The 25659-nt window shown below is 37.2% G+C and overlaps 1 protein-coding gene across 6 annotated transcripts in view; it reads right to left on the reverse strand.

The window, feature by feature from the left end:
* Window positions 1–25659, reverse strand: part of LRBA (LPS responsive beige-like anchor protein) — a 591088-nt gene that overhangs the window by 36267 nt on the left and 529162 nt on the right. For 4 of the 6 annotated variants that reach the window (XM_090036376.1, XM_090036373.1, XM_090036375.1 and 1 more), the window contains exons 49-52: window positions 14439–14528; window positions 11337–11529; window positions 8770–8832; window positions 4609–4764 (exon numbers count right to left, since the gene is read on the reverse strand). In XM_090036376.1, coding sequence (XP_089892502.1) covers window positions 4609–4764; window positions 8770–8832; window positions 11337–11529; window positions 14439–14528 — 502 coding nt within the window. The remainder of the gene's footprint in view (window positions 1–4608; window positions 4765–8769; window positions 8833–11336; window positions 11530–14438; window positions 14529–25659) is intronic. The other 2 variants (XM_090036374.1, XM_090036377.1) reach the window with 1 other exon arrangement.

The following is a 25659-nucleotide window of genomic DNA, read 5'->3' on the forward strand; positions in this document are numbered from 1 at the left end:
ATAAACTCAACTTCAGCTATACGGTGAAAAATGTGCAATGCATGAGCCTATAAACATGAATGCTACCTATTACTTTTTAACCTAAATATCCATCTTGCTACTAGGATCTGGCAATTCGGACTGGGAGATGGGATACTCTGTATTTATTTACTTTCTTCTCAAGTAGAAAGTGTAAAATGCTCATTAACACATCTTACCAATGAAAAACTGAAATATTAGGAAATAAAGATAAATTATGGAAGCGTGATAGCCTTAGTTTACAAAACATGGCAAAAAGATAAGAATCAACTTTTAAAAAGTGCAAACTATATTGCTTGGGGAAAATAGTTCTGATGCATTAAAGATAATGGGAAACAGGGAAGTCATAATACTGAAAATGACATGCATTAGTAGTGGACATCATATTAGACATTAATTTCTATAAAGGGGTAGAAATAAATGGCAATATAGTTTTGGATCATGTACATGATCCAAAGCATCAAGCATCTACACAGCTGAGAGGTAAGAGCTTATATGTGTTCTTTACACTGCTCCATGACAGCTGCATTCAGAATACTGCATTGATTTATGAGCACCAAATTTATACAAAAGAAAACAAACTAGAAATCAAGTAGAGCAAGTAAAGAGCAACAAAAATAAAAAGAACTGGGCAGACTGTTTTATAATGCAAAACTAAAGGCCCAAGATAATGTCTAAAATGGAGAAAACCACCAAAAATTTCAGGAGGCGGCAACATATCTTGGAAAGAGAGGAATTATTTAGTGTGGTACACAAGGGAATACTATGGTGCTTTTACAATAAAATTTAAGCTGGATATCAGAAAAAGACTGCTAGGGAGAGGTACTGGGCTGGACTAATCATAATATCATAGTACTTAGGGTCAGAAGGGGCCGTAGCAGATCATCAGGTCCGACCCTCTGCCCCAGGCAGGAACAAGTGCCTGGGTCTTATCACCCCAGCCAAATATCTGTCTAGCCTCCTCTTGAAGATCCCCAAGGTAGGAGAGAGAAATTCTTAAGACAGACACATGGTAGAAGGAAGATCTATCACACTGCAGACTTAAATCTAGAATGGACAAAATGGTAGAAAGTATACTTATTACAGGAAACAATCTTATATCTGGAGGGAAACAAACTTAGTGATCTGATAAGTCCATCACTAAATTTTATGATTTTGTCATGGAGGCAGAGTTATACAACAGATATATGAAAGGAGAGTTGAAGTTTATAATTAAAAAAAATGTTCCATGAGTCTGAAAAGTAACCGATTGTGATAGTGGGACATAAAACTAAAAACTGTAGGCTAAAGACCACCTTCTATGCCACTCAGGCGAGCTCAAATACCTATGTGTGTTCCTATTCTACTCAGTCTGGGTCCATGAAAAAACAGTAATCTAAAATGGGAGACTTCCTCCTGACTGATTTTTATAACTTAGTTACAAAACAACACTACAAAAGTAGATGTATTCACATTTTTCAGGGATCCAAGTAGAGTAGAACAAGTCTATACAAAGAAAGGCACCTAAAAAGTAGGATAGGATCTAACCCAGGAATTCACATTGGTAAGTCTAGTCTGTATTATATTTTATTATTCTATTTAAAACTTTTTCTTTTGGACTCCAAAATTTTTTGTCACCTCAGTGTAGTTATTATTGAGCTAATGCTTTACACTTAAGTCACAGGGTCAAGTAACTGTCCCAGTCGATTGCTGGCTGGTCAGCAATATGGGTCAGCAAAAGCTGCTGTCCTGCAGAGCTACGGAGGTAGCAGCAAAATACTTTCATGTTACATAAACCTCAGGCAATATGTATATAAACTCAGAAAACAATTTTCCATAAAGCTTCCATTTCTTTATCAATACTTTTTAAAAGTTTAATAGGAATTAAACTACACAATCCAGTTTTCTGACATATTTCTGCAGCTACTCAACTACTCAAGGTGATACATATTTTTAAAACATAAAAGTTTATTCTTAAAACAGCTATAAATTTGAGAGATTTTTTGCAGTTATCTTTTAGGCTTACCATCTAGAAAAAATGTTCTTCAAAACATTTGTTTGACAGTTGCTCATGGTTTTTGCACTACCCTGTTAGTTTTGCATTGTTACTGTCCTGGGGGCTAAGGCTCACTCAATTTATCCTAAGCTTCAGAATAGAAATACTCAGTTTCTCTTTATCTTAGTAAAATGACTTTCCAATAATCTCACAGGGGTTCAACTTTTTTTTGTTTATTTCCTTTAATACCACTCCTCCTCTCTCTACACAGTAACATCAAATATTACCAGAGGCACTAGGATATCCCTTTTTTGACAGAACAAATTTTCTAGTTAATGTTTTATTTGACAGCTGTGCTACAAATAAAAAAAAATTCAGACTCAAATCTCAGCACTACTGAATCTAAAGGGCTGTCTGAAATTAATTCCCACTGCTGGAGGAAGGGTTTTATTGTGCTTCTACAGTACTAGCAGTGCCCAGAATACATGATTTATGTTAAAAGTATTTCCTGTTACAACCCCCCCCCCAAAAATCTAATAAAAAAAGGTTCTCTTTTTCTTTTTTTGCGTAAGTGCTAAAATATAATTGAAATCAACACTTACAATAGCTTGCCATTACACATTACTGATCACACAGTCTTTTTCATTTGCTATTCCACCAGATTCTGGAGAAGTATTTCAGTGCAATATTCTTATTTTAATTTAAAAGAAAATAAACTGCAACTTCAGCCAGATTTTGATTGTATATCAGATACTAACAAACTGAAGAGCCAGAAATAAACATTCTGTTTCTTACAACTTTCCTAGCAAGTGTAACTATTTTATGTTTAAGCATATCAGAATTAGTTATGCTAGAAATTTTCTCATTAATCTCTGACTATGACATAAATATAATTACAATGACTTAATATTTAATATTTACAGGTAAGATTTGTCATGTTTACCAAAATAATGTTCTTTCACTGAAAATGTCCACTTTTCAGCATAGAAACACTGAAGAACAAATCAATCAATAATTATTTTATGCAGTCAAGAAAATATGTAGAACATTTTCTAAAGATTTCTATATATAACACATCACTAAAGGTTCAAAAATATGGGTCAGCAAAAGCAAAAGGTTCTGCATAAAGAAATGCAGTCAAAATATAGCATGTGGAACTTTTCATTTGCAACAGAGGCATATTAAATTCCAGAAATGACAGATATACCACCACCTCCAAATTTTCCTATGAAGTTTAATATTAATGGATTTTTATAAAATATTTTGGTTTGGCAAATTTAAAACACATTATTAACAAATCTATTTAGGCAAAGACAACAAAAGTCAGATTTTTTTAGAGATTAATAATCTGCTAGAACAGGGGTGCACAAACTCTGGTCCACAGACCAATTAATATGGCCACCCCCTGCTGCCAAAATTTTCAATCTGTGGAGCTCAGCTATGACCTCTCCACCCTGTACAATTGGACTGGGTATGGGCCACACACCCCTGCAGATGGACTGGGCCCAAGTCACACTCCCTTGCCCCCCCCCTCCCCCCATGCATCCAAGTTGGGACCAAGCCATGCCTCCTTTCCCCCTGTGTGGTTGAGTTGGGGATGGGTCAAGCCCTGTGCCCTTCCTCCTCCTTCTTCTACACAGCCAGATTATGTGTGCTGCATCCAACCAGGTGTTGAATTGGGACCATCAGCTGAATCCAGCCCATGGATGGACTGGGCACTGCCCATCAGGACTGCCAAGCAAAATGGTTGAGCACCACTGTACTAGAAGGCTGATAGCCCACAAACATTAACCATAGTTAATCCCAATGAAATGCGCTGTAATGCAGTTATAAGAAAATCATACCTATTTTTCCTCATGCTCCATGACGGCAACACTCAATTCTTTTCAACTTTGCCTGACATATATTTGAATTTTGTTCTTTGGAAATATGTAAATGCTGCAGTGACTTAATGGATATTAATCAGGTTGACTAATTACAAGACGTGAATAAATTCATTCTTTCTAAAGGCTGTATTTCCATCCTTGTAATATACATTTTGGGCTTCTCAAGCGTTATGGCTTTACAAGGTTTTCCTTTCTCAAATTTTATATGTTCCGGTACTCTTCCATATGCCTTCGCCCATATTTCTTAAACTATTTTTCTTCAATATATATGAACAACACAAGTTACTTCAGGTAAGTATTCTAAAAACAATTAAGTATCTTAGTATGCAAAACTTCATGAAGATTCAACAGATTAGTTTTCTTGTGAATCTACAGAGTTAAGCTTAGTGTGCCTCTTGGGAGGCAGATACAAAAGAACAAATATATTTGGCTTTAGGTGATATACTTAAACAAGAGCCCTTGGCATACACAAAGGTGGTAACCAGCAACTTCTGCTTGTGATGTTACATACACAGTGGGAGAACCAAGAATTGCCTTAGTTCTCTGCCTCTCATCTCCCCTCTCCCAGCCTCTCCCCCCGTGTCATAATTTAAGGGAAGAAAAAAAATGTAGTAGTAAATGGAAAACAATTGGGCCACTAAAGGATAAAGAACACCGTTCCTATCCACTTTACTCCTCAATTCCAAACTATTCAAGCTAGACTATAACAGTGTTAAAGATTATATTTACCTGTATCAGTAGAATAAACTCGGAAACTCTTGTCCCAGAAGCCACACACAAGGATGTAACGATTATCAGAAGTGATGACAAAACATTGAGAATGAACCTGAATGCTTTGGTCTAAAAGGTCAGTGATTTGCCTCCTGTGCATACCTGTATTGGTGGCTGAAAAGAAAAAGATACAAAAACAGACAGAGTAAGAAGTTTAGAATTGATATTCACTGAATTCTATTACCTTTTCAAACTGATATGCTCATACCTAAACCGTAAACTCATCTTACTGCTGCTAACCTTTACGCTCCCTCAACTCCATCCCACCACTTCATTACCCTCCCTCTTTACATCTCGTCTAAAATCTAATTGTAAGCCCTTTGTGGCAGGAGCTATAAAGTGCCCATTACACTTTTGGGAATAATAATAGTTTCATGTAGTATAATCTCCCAGATGCAACTCATCCTCTCCTTAAGTAATATTAAACTGAAAAATAAAAAGGCAAATAACTGTAGAAGTGAAGGGGACAGAAATAAAATGCCTAATCATTTCTTTCCTACCAGAGAAAAAACGTGGAACAATTGAAAACAATAGTCTTATGTGGTAGCTAACAATATTACTCTTCCAAAATGTTATCAGAGATGGTTGTGCTATTATGATGAACACATAAAAATATTTGACACAATTATTAGTATTAATATTAGCATTTTTAGCACTTTACAATTTCCTTTTCCTAACTCCGCTTCCAAATTCTGGGACACCCCAAATTCCTCTCCATGGCTTCTGTCCCCTCTGCATTAAGATAGGTAGCCTACTTCTTTATGGTGCCAGTGCATAGTTTGGGGCTTGTTACGGAGCCCACTACTGAGTCATCTGGCTCTCAGGTCAGTGGATCAGACCTGGCTTCAGTATGGCACACTGCACCCCAGACTGATAACTACAGAAACATCCTGCTCATTCCCACGCTGGAGCATATTCAGTGTAGACAGATTCTTTAGAAAAAAATACACCAGATTTCAATTGATTCTACTGAGCTTGTGTGATCTCTGCTTTCAAAGGATGATAACTTGGCCAAATCTGAACCCAATTGTGACAGGGATGGCAAAAGACACATCCTTGGCATAAAGGCTATTATCCTGCCAAATTTCAAAGCCATCCTCTAAAGGAGTTGTCAGCACTAGAGAGAGACAGAGAGAGAGTGAACGAGTGTGGTTTGGGAAAGGGGGGGTTTGTTTTTTAATTTCAGCAGAATTTATCCTTGGAAAAATAATGTATTCTTCACTGGCTTCATTCTTGGAAACAACTGAACCATTTTGCCCAAAGAATCTTTTAAAAAGAAACAAAAAACACAATATGCCTGAGAGGCAGAAAGCATGGAAAAACATAGCTCAAACATTTAGAAAGATCTGAAACATCTCAAACATCCAAATGATGACATTAGAACCAACTGCTACTAGCCCATCTATGAGAAGATCTGAGGGTTTTTATTTGAGCCTATATTGAGAGGGCACTTTCTGGCAGTATTGTACTCCTCACGTGGGGATTTGTGGAAGATTCATTTGAGAACAGTGAAAACTGGAAGAAAAAAGTTTGATTTTCTAGTTTTGGCACTAGTCAGACTCAGGAGAGTTGAGTCCCCAGCTCTAGTACAGACTCATGCAGGAGACAGACTTCCATAGGGCTTTGGATCAAGTGCGTAATCTCCATGTCTTGTCTCCCCTGTCTGAAAAATGATGATAACACTTCCTAACCTTCGGTGTCTTAGCTATTTATATGGTAAACAATTCAGTAGAGGGATTATCGCTGTGTGTTTTCATAGGAAAAACAACAGGACTGCATTTCAGTTGAGGCCTCAAAGTAATAATAGTCCTCTATAAATGCATGCTCTGTATTACTATTATGAAACAACAACACACAAAAACCAAGAAACAATCAACACAAAGATTTGCTGTGGACCAGCCATTCAGAAAGTGTTATATGCCAAGATCTAAAATTAATTCCAAAACAAACATTACTTTTTTATAACATCCTCCTTGTGCAACTGCAGGAGAGTAACATGAAGCCCTTCTTAAGACTAAGATTACAACAAGATTCCTGCTACAACCATAAAAGTTTAATTTTGTGGTTCCCTTAGTTGCCATTTCTAGATAAATATGTCTAATCACAATTAGAAACCTTTAATATTATCCATACAATTACTAGCATATGCCCGGTGAAGGTACTCAGCAGTGCTAGGAAAAAGCCTTTAAACATTTTATTTTTAAATATGTCCAAAGGAATTTGGGTGCTCCTAGGAAACTTATTAAATGAACAGATATAGAAGGGAAAATAACTTTAAACCAAGTTTCAGAGATTTTTGCATTTATTTTAAGTGGGTCTGTATTACAAAAAATTCAAGGTAAATGTTCTCTTTGGAAATGCTAACCTGAATAGCATGTATGGTTTTGATAAATAGTAAAAATTTAAAGGCTCATCTAAACTGAATCTCTTTTTCCAATGCTCCTTATAATAGGTAAGGGGAAAATGTAGCCAGACAAGCAAAATTATACTGGCTTTTGTAAATCTTTGTGAATTCCTTGGGTGTTTAACTATGTTTTTTAAACATCTTTTGATGTCTGATTTTTATTTTTCCATTTACACTGAAGTTTATCAAAATGCAGGCATTATATGTAAATATTAATGTATGACAATATCAAGTTTCATACAACACTATTAGTTTCTACCTCAGTGTGTTAAATGTTAAGCATTCTACTACACAAGTAGGCTTGAGATAAGAGAAATGTAGAAAAAAATACCAGAAAATATTTGGAAAATTGAATTTTAAAATTATCCACCAATTTGTGTTTAGATTCTTCTGAGACTTGATGGCATTTAGCTTATGCATCATACGTATTCTAGTCATCATATAATTTATTCAATATAATTCAGTGGCTGTTCTGAAACCACTGCAGTCTTATTGACAGGTATTATGCAGTACCTATTAAGTTATGATGTGCGTATTATTTTGGATAATTAATTCCCATTGATCTAATAGATAAGTAATTTTACTCTACTATGGTAAGTTGGCTACTTTGCAAGAATACCATACCATCACATTTCAAGAATCAGGCAAAACTCTAGATTAAGAATAAATGATTATTCTTGGTTTGCTAATGCAAAGGTAATTATCTAGCTCCCATTTTCATGCAATAGAGTACTAGCCTGAGAATAAGAGGGTTTGGGTTTTTTTAAATGAGCTACATTTTAAGTATGAAAAATTTTTAAAAGACAATTGATATTTTTCTGTCACAAAGAAAATGAGGAAGTTATTCCTGTTTTTAAAACACTGCTTGTAAGGCAATATAATGAACCAACTTGCAGGCAGCTGAATTATAGCCAAATAGTAAACTCCCCCCCAAAAATAAGGGTTTATAAACGTAAAAAAAACCCTGACCCATATGTTAAAATGCAAAACACCAATTCAACAATTCATAAAATAATCTATTATACGCACTTAAACAAAAGCATGACTCTGCTCCCCTTTTAATAAAAGAAAAAACATTTAACTGCTGATGGCGCTCCAAAAGATGCAGTGCCCTAGAAAAAATGAATACTAATATCTTAACACTAAAACTGGCTGGGCAATATAATTCAACTTTGGAACCGCTTTGCAATTGCACATTAATCCCCTCAGCCTGAACAGCAGGTCTATGAAGAAAGGATTGATCTCCTTTAATGATGAAGCTCTGGCACCATGGTTTTATTTTTCACAACACGGTGCTGTTAAGAACCCCACTGTTATTATGAAAATTTCCCCGGCAAAGGAGCTCCATCACATTACCGGTGCACCAATTCATCATAACGTGCCTCGCTCCTGCTCATCAACAAGTCTGAGTGATGAAAAGATCCAATATTATCCTGACAGTACTTCATGCACATTCTCAATCACACATTATTACAGCATCCATATTAATTTTCACTGACACACGTCCTAGGCCTGTTCAAATTAGGCAAACCAACAAGGGGGAGTTGATGAAATACCAGCATAGCCACAGCTCATTGCATTCCAATTTGCATGCAAATGGTTTATCAGGAAAATTCCATTCCCAGCAACCAGCAAGTGAAAAACAACCGTAATCTACACTTCAGGGCCACCATACAGAGCTTAATGAATCGCAAAGAGAGAAGGAAGTGACAGACCTATGAGAGGATCGATTTCCACTGGCAGCTGGTATGGCTGGTCCTGTACAGCACCTTGATGAGCTGGAATTCAGGAAAGAATATTTTAAAACGCTGCATTATTTTAACATGTTAAGCCACATAAATTTTCATAAATCACTCCCTACACACAACTGTTTAGTCATCCAAGTTTCTTCTGCCGTTACTGAATAAAAAAATTCCAGGTGCTTCCATGGCTGCTTATTAAACATTTATTTTAGATTAGTGCTATTCTGAATCTGTGCCATCAGCAGCAGCTCCGATCCTGAGCCATAAGCTAGAGCAGATGCTTTACTGGCAACCTCTCCTGTCGCAACAAAACAAAATTAAGTGGTAAAGAGCACTGGAAACAAAATGTGACAACCATCTGCTGACTGTAGCAAATAGTATTTTTCCCCCTTTACTTTTTAAAAGCCTGCTTTGAACAGCAAAACACAAAGGACTTTAAAAAAAATGTCAGTTTATGATGGAAACAGGGATCTTCTAGTCTCGGTGTATTTAATTTTTCACCCATCTCCAAAAAGCACTTATTCACAAGTCTGACTAAAGCTAAACAAATAATTCTACACACTTACGTCTGGTATATCACTAAAATGTTTTCTTCCTGGTTTTCTTTAAGTTTCAGTCTAACTTTGTTTTATTTGCACCCTTACAATAAAATAAAGGCAAAACACCTTTTGAAGTGCAAGCAGGTATAAGAAACCAATCTTAACTGTAACATTTCCTCAAATACCTGGAAAAGTACATTTTACTATAAATAATTAACACCACCTTGATGATGCATTTTAAATGGAAATAAATAAACACTGGTACAATTAAATACCAACAGAGTACAGGTTCCTGCCCTGTCTAGACGGGTTTACTTGGGAATGGGTGCCTGGTTGTTAAAGCTACCAGACTAGTAGAGAGGCAAGTATGGGATTTTTTAACGGTTACAGTGACACCCCAGTGACTAACCAACTGAACTTTCCTGTCAAGATGCCTCATAAGGCTAATGTTTCTCATGATCATAGACACAGATGCCAAGTATTTACTGCACTACCCCGCCTACTTCAAAAAGTAACCCACAGTAGCCTAGAGTAGTGATCAGTGTAGTTGTCCTGAAAGGGGTTTTGATGCATACCATTACCTCCATTTCTCTGCAGAGAGCACACTCCTGAAATGCCCTTAGGTGACAGTGGTTTGGAAGATTAGCTTAGTGCACTGCCATTTCAGGGGTTAGAACAAAACCAGGATATGGAGGTTGCCATGTCAAGCATTTGTTGCTTTGGCACAGATCATCATCCAGCAGAAGTATGGGAAAAAACAGTCAACGCCTATCATTTTGGAACACCTAAAGGGTATTTTTTTTCCAATGTGACTGCTAAAACATATAACCTCATAGAGGTTTTCTGACTCTCAGACAACTGAAAAGAAGGTTGTGCTCATATAATAATTTGGAAGGCTGCTGTCCTCCTATTTCCATCCAAATGCAGGTAGTATTATCCACAGTTCTGTTAGCCAGATAAAGAGCTTCTTTCACAAGTGAAATGCTGTTTGACTGAGATTACCACTTACATGTTGTTGATCAGTGATTTAACAATAGTTAGAGCAGGATGCTGGGGTTCATTTTTTTTCCCCCAGAGTGTAACTGGAGGAATATGGGTCCATACACCTTTGCATGAATCCATGTTTCACATATTAGGAGATAATCCCTTTATGGATGAACCAGGCTATTTATTTGTTTCGTTTTTTAAATGAATGGCCTTTGACCATGTAACAATTCATTGTGGTGCTTTAGCAATTAATTGCTTGTGGTTCTGGATTGAGGCTGCTATAATTAGGTTAGAAGGATGAATCCAATAAAGACTGGAGAATCCTGGGGTTCAAAACAGAACTGCCTATATATTACAGACTAACAAATTTAAAGGGGAAAAAAAAGATTAACATGGGTGCTTATAGAAATATTGTGCCTTTTTTGCTTAAATCAGAAAATATCTTCAAGTATCTAATTCAATGGTTCTCCATGTTTTTATATTCAAGGTAGCCCTTGATCAATCTGAAATGTGCCTCAAGAGATTTAAGTCACTCCTCAGAAAATCAATCATGTTAGCCCATCTAAAAGTGCTAACACTTCATGGCACCCCACTGCACCCTTGAAAGGATCTCAAAGTACCCCAGAGAATCACTGATCTAATTGAATGCCATTGGTTTTTGGATGTCTAATAGAAGGCAACAGTGTAAGTCACCATAGTTTTCAGTTTAGCCTATTGGATGCATGTGACTGTTTATTATATTAAGGTGGTGGCCTACTGCTCATTTTCTTCATGTTACTTGATGGTTCTGGTTAAAATGAATAAACAAAGAAACCATTTCCACTGAATAGTTTGTTCAACATTTGGATTTTAGTGCTTCCTAACAGTGTGTACTTGCAACGCGTACAATATGTCACAATAAGTACAGCTGGATTAATGCTCTCTATTTTAATTTAAAACATTTCTGCTAAAAATTTTGAAACAGACCATATTTTAAAAAATATCACTTTCTGGTACTGTTCGAACTTTGCTTACCAGGAAGATTGTGCCACTTGTTTACAGCAAACAGCCTGTTAGCAGTGACTGTGATCACAGCAGGAGTTGCCAGGCCAGGCTGGGTGTTGGCTGCTACGTGAGTGACAGGGGAGTTGGATGGGAACTTTAGGACCATTATGACATCCTGTTGAGCTTGGTCTGTGAACATCAATGGACTCTGCAGGAGGAGATACTGTTGAGTGCACACAACAAGAACCCAAATACATGGAAAAAGAAGAAATGGGGAGGGGAGGGAAAGAAGACAGGACAGGACAAGAGAAGGAAGACTGGATTAAAACATACAAGAACCAATAGCAACTGCAAGTGAAAGCAAACACAGTAATAACAGAGAGGCCAATGGAAACAATCAAATTGAGTGGGCATTCTTCATGTCTGCCATTAGGATGAAAATGCTACAAGTCTGAAGTCAACATTTACTGCAGATGGCTGCAAGTTAAACTACAATGTTTCCAATGGCCTGACTCTGACAATAGAATTTTGTTTCATAACTACAGTTGCAGCACACCACAGAAAGCAATGCCAAAGGTCACAGTAGCCAAACAAGTGAGCAAAAGAAAGTCCTGTTGGCAGGAATGACAAGCTGCATTTAGCTGGCAGACTAAGATTCTTTACAAGCCAAATGAGAGGGGGGCAGGGAGAGAGAAAAAAATTAAACTAAAATAAATTATATATACACACATACAGTAGATGTTTACTCTATGTGTATTTATGTTGCACAGAAGTAACACTTCTGAATACAAGAGAGAGGCTTAATCGTAAGTGTGTTGCAAAGTAAACATAACTAAATGTAGTAAAGAAACATGCTTATAAAATACACAGAACCAAAGTTAACACCCTATTACATTGCAAATACCTTTCCCTCCTAGAAGAACCCTCTAACTCCTGGAATATAGTATTTTTATGCAGGAGGAGAGCGAGTTACTCACAAATTGGGATGCTTAGAACTAAACCCCCTAAAGATTGCTGCAAAAAGTCAAAACAAAATATTGTTTATCTTAAATTTGGGAATCTACATAATGTGAATGTCAAATAAGTACTTCTGAAGCCAAGAAATTAGCAGATACTTAATGCACTTATTTTCACTGCCTGGTTTTCCCTTCCAAAGAAAGTGAAAGTCTACAATAATACAGAGTTATCATCATATTGTCCACTGTCAGCCATATTTCTCCTAGTATGTCTAATTCCCTGAAAACTAAACTGGTATTCTTTATAGAATTTAAATATATTGATGAAGTGTTCCTGGCTGTTTTCCACCTGCAATACTTCAGCACATACGTGTGTACATAAGTGCATACATTTAATATATATTTATACAGAACTAATAAAAAAATTAAATACATTTGCATTTTTATTATCACTCCTTTTTAAAAAGTTATTAAGAGTACTTAGAAAAACATATTGCACTATGAATTCCTATTTACAGTCTTTGCATAAAGGTGTAAATAAAAGCAACTAATAAGCTACCCAGACACCCTTCTGAGCAAGTGGCTAAAAGCCAATCAATATTATGAGTTAATCCTCCCTGGATGCTCATTCAATTAAAGGTGTCAGTAATGCCTCATCTGATGTGGCCTCAATTAAATCCAGCTATCTGATGGTGTGAAAACACAGGGGGATACAGCAACAGCAGCAAAACCAGACAAATAGGCAGCCTTCATGTGACTGCTAATTACTACACCTGGTGTATATTATGGCTTGTGCACTTAAATACAGAACACAGTGGCTTTATTTTTGCTCTATTCATGTGCATACACAGGAAAAAAAACCTTTGAAATTTTAGTAAATAATATAATGATAAAACGTGCATTTGAGAATATGCTTTCGCTCACATTTTCCCCATTTTCTTCTTACTTTGTATTTTAAATTCTTAACACAACTGTTCTGTAAAATTATGTCAATAGCTAAAAACTGGTAAAGTAAGCCATAAACTCCATCTCAGTCTCTGCATGTAGACTCTTCTGAAAAGCTATAGGAGTTGAAGGAAAAATTAACTTCACTGAATGGACCTTTTCATTCGATGTTCAGTAGTTACTGAGGTTATCTCCATGCACTAACATGATAAAACCCAATGACAGTGGCTGTTCATATGACTGAGAGTTACTAGCAAGGAAGTCACTAGACCCAGCCGAGAAATTAGTTGGCTGTGAAGACTTCAGTTCCTTAGGTATCTATGGGACAGTGTTTTTAGTTATATTATACAAACTTTAGATTTTGTATAATTCATCTAAAACGTTCTTCTGTCACATTTTTAACCTAACAACAATAGTTTCACAGACAGGTTTTACACTAACTACATGGTAGACAGAATTCCTCTACTAAGATTTAATTTTTAAAACACATGATCCATCTTTGACCAGCAGAGGAATGTAACATTTAAAAAGACTTGTCAACTAGCACAATGTTTGTTTCAGGGATCCATAGCTACATAAATTATGCTATTTTAGATCTTGCAACTGTGTATAACAGTAACGGAAAGTAATGGGTAATAAAATAATGGTTATAAAATAAAACTATATTAAATACAAGTAGAGCTAGAATAGAAAACATGTTAATACTTAGCGCCTGGATTTTATCACCCTAGTATTACTGAAAAATACACTGAATCAAATTTTTCACTATGCAAGTGTCAGCTCATGAATGCCCAACAATCCTGATTTTAGGGGGAAGACTAGGCCTGAGGGAAGGTGGGAAAGGGAGGTCACCTCCTAAATCTACAGATTTCAAGGGATCTGCCAAAGAACTAATAACACCATCTTTTTTGCTGACTGGCTCTCACCTGCACAAGTACAGTTTAACAAATTAAGTTGGTTAAGTGTTCTTGGGTTACACTTAAGAAAATATTCTGTTCTAGGAACCCTCACTAGCACTGTAACAACCAATACATTGACAACAGCAATTAATTAATCACTGCATGTGTCAGCAACCCTGCAAACACATCGCTCATAGGTTGTTTTTATAATTTAATGTATCAAATTTTACATTCTATAGACACACAAAATCAAAAATCAAGATCTACATATTTAAAGCAGCAATGCAGAAGCTATCAATGAATGGGTCGCAAAGCATTAACATGGTACTTACCACCTGCATGGCAGAACTTCTTGGAGGATGTGGCTCTATGAGCAGTTGGGAAGGGGTCTGTCCAAAACTTCGTATTTGAGCTTCAACAGCCTGGAAAAGGCACAGGCAGGTTTGCATGTTAAGAGGTGCTAATTACAGGCAATAGAACCATAACTGTCACCTGAATATGTCATTCCACACTTCTGGCTTGTTTCATGTTGAAAATCAACCCCGTGTGTTCACTGTGGGGCTAAGTGCTTGGCACTGGTACTGAGAGTGAGGTAATCGTTTTAGTACCGTGGATGCTATTTCCATGAGAAACTCTGCAAAACCTCATCCTGCTCAGTGATATTAAACAGAAACTGGCTATTACAATAAGAAAACCTCTTTATTGGCTCCTTTTTTGCTTTCTAACACTGGCTTATCCCGCTTGCATCATATCCTAGAAACAAAAACTAATTTTTTACACGTACTAAGAAAACCTCTGACATTAAGTTCCAGGGTCAAGTTTCATAGTGATAACTAAGAAGAAAAAAAAAAAGATAATGTCGCATTTTATTTCCTTTTTTGAATAAATTATACATGTGATAGCGAGCCAACTAATAAAAATATAAATGAGATAGGATCAGAAGACATGTAATCTATATTTTAAAAGAATGAAGTTCCACTGCATGCATCTACTTTTAAATTGTCTGATTTTAAAACAGTTAAGATCCTACTTAGACCTCTCAAACACCTATTTCTCTTACCAGTCAACTTCATACTTAGCCATTTTCAAAAGTTAATATTTTGCAAAGTAACTGTTAATATTCTGACACTTTATAGCCTCACTAAATCTCTCTACCTAGCTATCAGTATTTGTACTTTTGCTCAAGTTTTCAAAAGAGACTAATGATTTTGGGTGCCCCATCAGAGGTGCCCAAGACGCCACCTAAAGCACCTTTCCCTGAAAACCAGATCTTCTTAAAAGTATCTTAGGTTCAGCACCCATAAAAACACTAGTTACTTTCCTATACATTGTACATCTTTATATTTGCTTATTCTTTCCAAGTTCTCTATTTTGTAGTAACTCCATATTAAATGCTCTTGTTCACTTCAACAGGAAAGGTTCCTAATGCTTACCTGACACTGCATTTTAAACACAGCTGAAATTCAAAGCAGGACTTTTTTTTGTTGTTTTGATGGCGGCTCTGATGGAAGGACAGTGATAAACAAGCCTCAAGTGCAGATTATTTTCTGCATATGAAGCTATTTATGGAAAAACTGTAGTGCCCGTAAGAATAATGAACTTCGACTGATCAAATTTGAAGGAGTCTCAAATATGATGTGAAACTAGCAACTTGTTTTTGAACCAAAACTTCAGGCACTCCAGAACTGAGTAGCAGCTTGGGCTTTATAATGGATAAGGCAAAAGAAAAATGCTTCTGAGTTGTTAGTTTCCTGATACATTTTTCTACAACAGACGTACAACCAGTCCTTCATTTTCCTGCCTCTCACTTTCCTGTATGATAAGCAACACAAAATGCCCAGAGAAGGACTAGAGTTTTGTCACTCATGATTTCTGGTTCATCCTTTAACCCCTACCTTCATTACAGGACGGCAACATTATAAACCACTTGCTCCTGTACACTGCAAGGACTTTACAGAAAAATAAAGCACTGGAAACAGATACCAACAAAAAATACTACAAGAAATACCTAACATTAGCCTAGCACACTTCAAATGTAACCACAAGATATGAGACAACGATGAAGCTGTACGGAAGTAGAGCTTAAGCTCCTGATTTCAATGAGAGTGGAGATTCATTACTATCAATTCTCTACCAGTCAAGGCTTCATAGCACTTAATTCCCACCTTCACCTAGCAACATAAAAACCATGTCTTGCACAATAAAACACTGAACTAGACAAGAAGAGTGGCATCCAAAAAAATCATTTAAATTTATCTACTTAACCTTCTAGTCAACAGACAGAACCAGACACACTTCCCACTACTCTACAGATTTCCACTCTAAAGGTTTTCTGTAGAAATTGGTAGAGATACTAACAGTGATCTTGCCACTGTATGTTGTCTCAAGTGATCCTCAAGTACCACACGGATCATATACACACCTCTGATGCTGTGAGACACAGTCTCTCAAACTGTGGACTGGGAGTTTACAACAAGCTATCTCTGGATTCATGCCTGAAACCTGGAACACATTAGATCTGATACTTAGATTAAGAGTTCACAAAGAGGTGGTTCCGTTAGCCCCAGAGGAGCCACATTTCCTCTTCCAAGGAGGTATAAGGGCCCAAATTTCCAAGAAGCACAACAGCCAAACTAACTGGAGTCCATGTTCATTAGTTTACAGCACTAACTACATTCATAATCGAGTCATGTCCCACCAAACAATCAAAGATAAAATGATCTGTTCTAACATCATAACTGTAGAAAGAGCATAGCAACAGACAATGACACCTAAGTTGTTCTCTCTTCTACAGGTAGGGAACTGTAGGGGCAAGGGAAGAGGAGCAGTTCTTTTTTTTTTTATTTGGGGAGTTTGTTTTGTTATATACTATCCTATTTTGTATTTGATAAGTTATTTTGTCTTTCATTGTAAACCATGCCAAGGCTTTCTGGGGAAAGGCAGTGTATAAATTTAATAAAGAAATTAATATATAATACAGCAGATTTTTACTTTCTTTGATAATAAGTAAAAAAACTGGAAGCAAACTAGGGCATTGGTGGGCAAACAGAAGTGAGCAGCAGACAAATGTCAACAAAAAAACCTGCCCATCCATAATTTTAAGGGAAGGAAAGAGAATTTTTCTTAGACACTGCAGAAGTCAATTCTCGACCACTTCGAGGACAATTCTCCTTCCTCATCCCCAACTGCTCTCAAAGTAATCCAGAAGTAAGTACAACATGCTGTGAAGAACGTATCACCCTACTGTACAGATGACACTGAAAAACAGGAAGCGTATAAAAGCAGGACTGCAATCAGTTCCCACTGTTCCCATTTGTGTAGCAAAGGACACTCAATATACTACAGGACACTGTAGCCACCAGAGGCAACTCAGACATTCACTCTTCATGATAAGGAAGGTCAATGAGGACCATGAGTTCTCTCCTGACAGAGATAATTAATAGGCCTTTGCAAAGCAGAAAGTACTCAATTTGGATTCAGATTGACAGTGATTTGATTCAGTGATTTGAATCACTGTCCCAATTCAATTTGGAGATTTGGCCAAAGACTATACAGGCAGCAGTCCTCCATGACGCTGGACATAGCTGCCTCCAGCTGGTAAGTCTGTTGTGGTGAGAGGAGGTGGGGAGGGAAGGGGCATGCAGGGGGCAAAGCAATGTCCCCACAGTGAGGGAGGGATCAGGGATGGGACAAGCTGGCCAGCCAGGGTGGGAGGGTATGGGTCTCGGGGAGCAGAGCTCCCGCCACTGAGTGCCACTGCACACCGCCAGTCTGGAACTTGCTCTTCTGTCTGGGAGGGCATAGGAGCAGGCGTGTGCCCTGGACAGACAGCGGAAGGCACTGGGAGCAGGGGCTATGCCCTCCCACCACTCGCCTAGCCTCCCTGCACCTCCCAGATAAGCCACAGCTTCACTCTGGCTGGGCGAGCAGCAGTAGGGCATGGGGGCAGGTGTGTACACATACACCTGGACTGGGGAAGAGCCAGTGGCAGGAGGTACGGGGATTTTAGGGTGGCTGCAGCCCCCCCATAGCCCCTACTTCACTGTGCTCTGCAGGGCAGGCAGAGTCAGGGCTGCACTCCAGGATGCAGCTGGGGCTAGACACCCAGACTGCAGCCCAGCCCAGTCCACCCCATGCAGATCTGGGGGCACACATCTGCTCCCATGCCCTCCTGGACCAGTGGCAAGAGCTGCCAGAAGACCTGCTCCCAGACCCGCAGCGTGCAGCAGTGCACAGTGGCGGGAGCTGCCTTCCCAAAGTCCCCCCCACCCAGCCCCACCTGGGCAGCTTGTCCCAGCCCCAATCCCTCCCTCGCTGTGGAGGCATTGATCTGCCTTGCCCCCCCCCCCCACCACAACAGACTTAGTAGCTGACGGCAGCTGTGTCCAGTGTTGTGGAGGACTGCTGCCTGTATATTCTATGGCTGAATCTCTGAATCGGCACCAAATCTCTCTGAATCAATTCAGAGGCTTCTGATTCCATTTGGACCTTTTAATGGGTCTCCTGATTTGATTCAGATTTGGAGATTCGGCTGCCAAATTGAGCCAAATTTCCTCCAAATTGAATCAGCTATCAAAGCTTTCCACAACCCTAATAATTAATCCCTCTTTGAAAAAGAAAATGTGCCATTCAATTTAGACTATGCAATCATTTGACCAATAGCCAAGAAACCATTACCTGACTTTATAGCAAATTATAGCTCACCAGCTAACCCTCATTTTCTCAGGCAAACTTGGGAATGGCATTTGTCATGCTGATGAATGGCCTCCTTTTGTCCACTGGCAGGGGGAAGATATGTATGGCATTCAATAATGTAGATGATTATGGATATAAACCACTGTAAAGAGAATTTGATGAAGTGATGGTACAGATCTTAAAAGATCTTCACAATTGGAATCTTAAGACACTGAATCTTTTTCACCATCTGATGAAAAAGCTTTTATTGAATCAAGTTGATTTAACTCATTTAATTACATAGTATAAAGGGAAATTGGTATAACCAATATGAAACCTACTTAAGTCAACAAGAAAATGAAAAGAAACACCCTTTTCTGACACATGTCCTTCAGTATTATGTATTTCTATCTCTAAAGGCCTACTGCATACCAAAAAGTAAAAGATAGCACTGACCAACATTCTCTTTCAATGCTTCTCAAATATCTTGGAAAATAGCCTTCTTCCTGTTAATCCCCTGTAAGAATACAATTTTGGTATAGCTAGAATTGTTCCAGATGCCGCAACATGTAGCAATAAAATGAAACAACCTAACTAATCCTTAAGAATCCACACTATCTGCTTCTCAAATCACATTTATGCTGCCCATACAAGCTGTCAAATGTTAATTAGGAACTCTATTAATGAACTTATAAAAATGAATATTAGGAACAAAATTTCACCACTGAACATTTTTTCATTTGTTTACAATAGTAATCTGTTACTGTACCCTCCGAATCTTTTCTGTTCTTCCTCCTTGTTCTCATTTTTCCTTTTTTGGCAAAATAAAAAGGGGAAGAAAGAAACAAATGAAGACCTGGCTTAGTTTCAATGTAGTTTTTGGCTACTGCTTAAACACAGGTATTTTCAGTCTCTGAACATACCCTCTAATCTAACTGTGAAAAAAGTTAATTCAATAGTATGCAGTGCCCACCAAGTAAGGTTGTAAATTTTTTTTCAGAGACGGGTGATAGGGAGGTTGAACATATGGATACAGTTAAGGTAAAAACAGATGTTTATTACTTTTCTTTGCAGTAACACTCAGAAACTAAGTCAAAATTGCTTTTTTCATGCTTATGTCTGAAAGAACTATAAAATTAAATATGAGAGATGGAGGTAGGAGGGGGGGAGTGAAGGAGGATGTGGAAAAATGAAATGGACTCAATTTTTAATTCAAATCATGAAACGTTAAGTAAGGCCCTTTGAATGAAAAAAATCAAGATATAACATTCTTAGCTTCAGATATAAAGTCTTTTAAAGAAACAAGGGCTGATTTTGTGACCTACAGCAAGCACGTTCCAATACACAGTACCACATTTCCTAAAGAGTCTGACAGCGAAGTCCAATGTGAGAATGCACACATTCTGAAAGCACAATTACAATAGTTATACTTCTCTTAGCTTTATTATATGCTAATGCACTGAGAGGGAAAATTGGAGGTCCCTCTCTGAAAATATGCCTTTACATATGTAAACATATGAATTTTTCAATTACCGTATATCGGTAGGATTTAAATGTCAACTATTTGAAAGACCAGGTGAAACAACACTATGAAGCGTAAAATACATTCAATCAGCATATGTGCTAAGTCCAGGAAAGGCTTAGGGTTCATCCTCCCTCTTTTCACCCAGTATTTATGTCCAGAACTGAGCAGTCCTTGCAAAAATAATTACTTTGGCTCTTTGCCACTCCTACCTCACTCTTCAATATTCAAAAAGGTTTACACACATGTTCCTCAGTGATTTCTATTGGCTTAAGCAATATGCAATTATGATTGCTTGCTTTCCTTCTCCTTCCACCCAGATGTTGCTTTACAGCACACAAGAACACTGAATGTTTGACAGGTTTCCATTCAGACAGTGCAGCTGAATGGCTTAGTGGCTGACTGACTAGACTCTCTTTCCTCTGGGACCCTGATTATAATCAACTTTTGATAACAGTGATAGAAAATCATTCTGATCAGGTAGTTGCTTAAAATTCTATTTTAAGTTTCTCAGTTAAATTCCTCATAAACTACAACTGGGATAATAATAGCCACAGAGAACAAGCCTGGTTCATAACAATTAGATGAAATTGCTAAAAGCAGGCTGAAGACTAAAGAAAATAGAATTACAAAGCATTTTTCTCCCTTTAATAGATATCTGTTCCCAATAGACCAAGATTGTAAAGATTGGCAAAGCATCACCTGGGAAAAAAAGCAATAGGCTTCCCTACTGCTTTATACCTGCCAGGCTCCACTCCTCCAAAAATTACAGCCCATGCATATACATCGAAGGTCTGGATGGCCCTCATGCATATGCCATGATCCAGGAGGATCGACAGTTGCCACCAAAATGCTTGCCACTGGGGGATATTGCACTTCACTTGACCCAAGGAAAAATACAGTACTTGAGTTTTAATATCATAAATTCACTTGTTTGCATCCAATGTTATAAGAATGAAATGAACGGTTTAATTTTTTCATGTCAAAATAAAATGCTTCAGTTATTTTAACTTCAACAACTCAGTCCCTTATTTTAAGTTCCAATTTTACCTTTAGCATTCTATTTTAATCATTTTTGCTGTTTCTAAACAAAATAAAACATTTGCATTGTTCATCATTAAAAATCTAACAAGCAGGAAAAAGGAGAAATGAAAAAAGAAAGAATAACTGAGATACACTGTATTTTGTATAGATGCGTGATGTGCTTCTCAAGAGTGGGTCATGTTCCTTCCCGTAGACAGTCGACTTTGAGTATAACAGACTGTTACTGCTGCCAACTACAGTTCCAGTACAGTTATTACTATAATTCAAGCAACAGAGGTCTGTGTTCTGGTGCTGAAAGAACGGATTCTAACCCTGCTGACAACTTGTAGAGGAAGTCATTACCAATGTATGGTATAAAACAGGAATACGTTTATCTAAAATACTGCAAATGCATAAAAGTCACTAGGCGAAATCCTTGTGTGTGGGATAAAATGCTTGGCAAAACTAACCCACCTATATTGTGAGCAAAAAGATCAAACAACAAAAGTGAGGACTCAATGACTGAAAATGGACTGTAATAAATGTAGCATAAATCCTTTACTTTCTCAAAGAAAGCTGCACCGTATAACCAAATTTTAAGACACTTCCATCATCTTGGAATTAGCTCAAACTATTTAGAAGTGTTTCCATACTGGCCCTTTAGGAAGCAACTTGTCTAGTTGCTCATTATTTTTAAAACCTAAAAGTTGAGGAGAATGTGTTTTTGGCACGTGGGATGCTTTCCTTGTTATCTTGGAGTCAGCATATGTGTAAGACATAATATTGTTGGTAAAAGAGCTGTACACGTGTGTGTGTTTTACATGAAAACCAGGAAAACACTCAGCTGTTTGTTAAAAACACTCTAACTACCCTTTAAACATATTCAGAAGTTTGCTGTGAGAAAGGAAAGTTATACAAGAATATTAAGTATTTGAGACCAGATAAATAATTGGTATGACTAATGTATCTAATTACATGGTAGTCATTGAGGTAAAACAGGAAATAAACAGCATTTCTGAAAATAGATTTCCCTATCAGGGATATATAAGGTTGCTTCAGTCTAAGTCTATACATTCCAAACATATTAAGAAGAGACCTAGCACAGTCTCACTGCAATCTCCAGTTCATGCAGCTGTCCGTCTACTATATTGTAATCCCAGCTGCCAATCTGAAAGAAACCAGTTAGTCAGAGCAGACACAACCAACAGAAACAAATGTCACTCAATAATGTTCAGAGGCACTGGGTTCACGGATAATTTCAAACAGTATCTCTGTCTGGAACGTTGATGTGCTCATTCAAAACACCTACATCTCTGGCTACTGGAAATAAGCAGATAAAAAGTTGAACTAGAAAACTAGGTCTGGTGGTACTTCAAAGAGACTGACAAAAATGGCCAAGAATTCAAATAAAAGTTGAGAAACATGTTTTTAAAAATGCACAGATAAGGCAAACATGACATTTCATGCATACAAAAAATATAATTAATTGTGAGAGTGGGACAGAGTATGTCATAAGTTTAACAATCACCAAATTTGGCTTATTTTAACGCAAAGAACAATTCAGAGTCATTTTTATCAGCTAAAGATTTTGAGTGAACAATTACACTAATGAAAGCAATAGTATTTTTTACTAAATGTGGAAAATAGCAAACACAGTGCAGTAGGAACATATGGGGAGCTTCAAGAACTGTCCAGAGTCTTGTCACTCATTTTCGTCAAAATGATTCTTAACTGGTTCAATGATATAAGAACAAAACAATATGATTTCTTCTAAGACATGAATACCAGAGCCAGTAAAAAGAATCTTTGACAAAATTTTTCTGTTGGAAGATGTTCATTTGTTGAGAATGAAACGTTCCATTAAAAAAAAAAAAAGTGAGTTCATGGTGGGGAAAAATTAAAATTAAACATCATGACAGGTCAAAATATTTTAAATTAAAACAAAGATCAATCAGAAAATTATTTAATTTCCCACAAAATGGAAATTCTATTTCTCAAAAGCTCTGGTTATTATACAATATAAACACAAACACACAGTAATTTTGAGTACATCTAAGACATTTCAGAACCTGTGAAAACTACAGACACGCAACTAAGAAGAGTTATGCATTTTTGTAAATAGAGAAAATCAGTTATATTATTTTGCGTTGGTTAACATCTCAGTCTGAAAAGTCCGGATAGCTTAACTGTTTTTTTTTTTTTTTCTAAACAAACTTGGACAGTTTTCTAAAGCAATGACTATTTTATTTTTTAATCATATTGATAAAATGCAACATTTTGTGTTTCAGATTAGCATGCTTTCTGGAGGCTGTTGTGGAATGAGCAGCTTCAGTAGGACCCCAGCTCCCTCACTCAAGAAGCAGGTTCTTCCCTGTTATATCAAAATATTATTGCTCTTGTAAATAAAATACTGTCTATGCATACACAACTGATATTTTTGTACACAAAGAACAATCTAAAAGGATATAATCTCCATTGGATTATTTTCATAATTACTCAAAAAAAATTATTCAAATATTATTGAGTCACACACTAAAATAAATGAAAACCATCGCAGCATGTTGGCATTATGAAAAAGAAAAATTGCTCATCTGATGTTGTCTATAAATCTATCTTACTACTTGATTTTGGGGACTTACGAAGCAGGGGAGGGAAAAGGGGGAATACATTCATATTCCTCACTCCTGGCAGTTGAAAGAAAGATTAGAGCGTGCCCATCACTCTTGGAAGGGTGGGAATACCATAGTGCTTCTACCCCGAGCTTTACTCTCACGCCATTTTGGTTACTTCTTTCTGTAATGCTGGCCAAAAACATCATAAATATCTAAACCTGACCAGCCAGGCAGGAATGAAAATATAAGGAGCCCAGTGGGGTCTGAAGCCCCCTCCCACACTGATAGCTCCACAAAACAAGTCAAGCAAGAAGAGGTGAGGGAACTGACTGGGCTGAAGATTTCTATTCCCTGAATTTCAATCAGAAGCTGAAAAAACAAGCACTCTCAGCTGACCTGCTAATTTATGTGAACTTACTACTGCCATAGAGGTTTTCTGCTTCCAAGTGTAGAATAGCCACGTTCAAAAATTTTAAAAAACCTTTATATACTAGACACTGTATTCATGTATTCTTTTTCTAAAAAAATAATTAAAAAAAAAGGTTCCATCTTTTCTGCTGGAGATGTACTACAACAGAATAACAGAACCAGACAAATACACCATAAAATGAAGTGAATATCCAGAGCCCAAAAACATTGGTGTTTTTACTGTTTTCTCAAATAATGTGAAAACCTAGTTAATTTTATGACTGATTGGCAAGGGCTGTAGTTACGAAGACTAAGGAAAGTAAAACACATTCATCATGTCAAAACACGCTCCTTGCAGAATTGCAAGAAGTATCACATCTCTTAGGTGCAATCCTGTGCATGCTCACCAATGTTCGTCCTACATACTTGCTCAGAAGCACCACATACTGATCAGAGTAAATAAGGATACCATAACTGATGGACAAATGTCCAGATCTTCAGGGTCTATCTTATGTTCTTATATTTCTGTAGCATTCCTGATACTAGGATAAAAAGTGCTTACATTATATTTAAATGAAGGAATTTTGTAATTAAATATATGCACAAAGGAAATGTTGGTCAACTGCCACAAATACAAGCCAAACTGGAAGAATCCCAACTCCCCACATATCTTGAGCCCCAACTGGTGTAACAGCCATGGCTAATGATCCTATACAGAAGGCAGGGTTGGATATGAATGTTTATAGACTAACTAAGACATGTATATCAGATGAAGTGAACTTGGATTCACAAAAGCTTGTGCTCTATATACATACATCTTAGTCTATAAGGTACAGATCTACCATGCCTTCTGACTGTCTTCAAATTAACCTGGCTAACTTCCTCTCTCCAACTATCTCATACTCTGTGGCCCGGCTAGCAGGAGGTACTTGTCCAGCAAAACGTTCTTCTCCCTCCTTTCCCTTCCATACAATATCTCTGTTACAGGATTGTTCTCCATGAGACTTTCATAAGAAAAAGTCAGAATTCAACACTGAGCACTGTTGACAAATTAACCTTCAACTGGCCCTGAAAATAATGTGTTTGGTTTTGATCTATTCTTTTTAAATCTGGCACTACTTTATGACATTTTTTTAATGCTGGTTTTCAATTAAAACTAAACTAATCCTTAACATTTATTTGGCTTTTCACACACAGTTCCTGTGCTGCACTATGTCAAACATACCATCTGCACAGCACACTTCTGGCCAGAGATTCTTCAGAGATTGTTTCTACAACACTTTGAATTGTGTCTGCCTGAATTCTTCACTTATT

This window comes from Crocodylus siamensis, chromosome 2, assembly GCF_052110815.1.
Source record: "Crocodylus siamensis isolate JL-2025a chromosome 2, ASM5211081v1, whole genome shotgun sequence".
Taxonomy (NCBI): domain Eukaryota; kingdom Metazoa; phylum Chordata; order Crocodylia; family Crocodylidae; genus Crocodylus; species Crocodylus siamensis.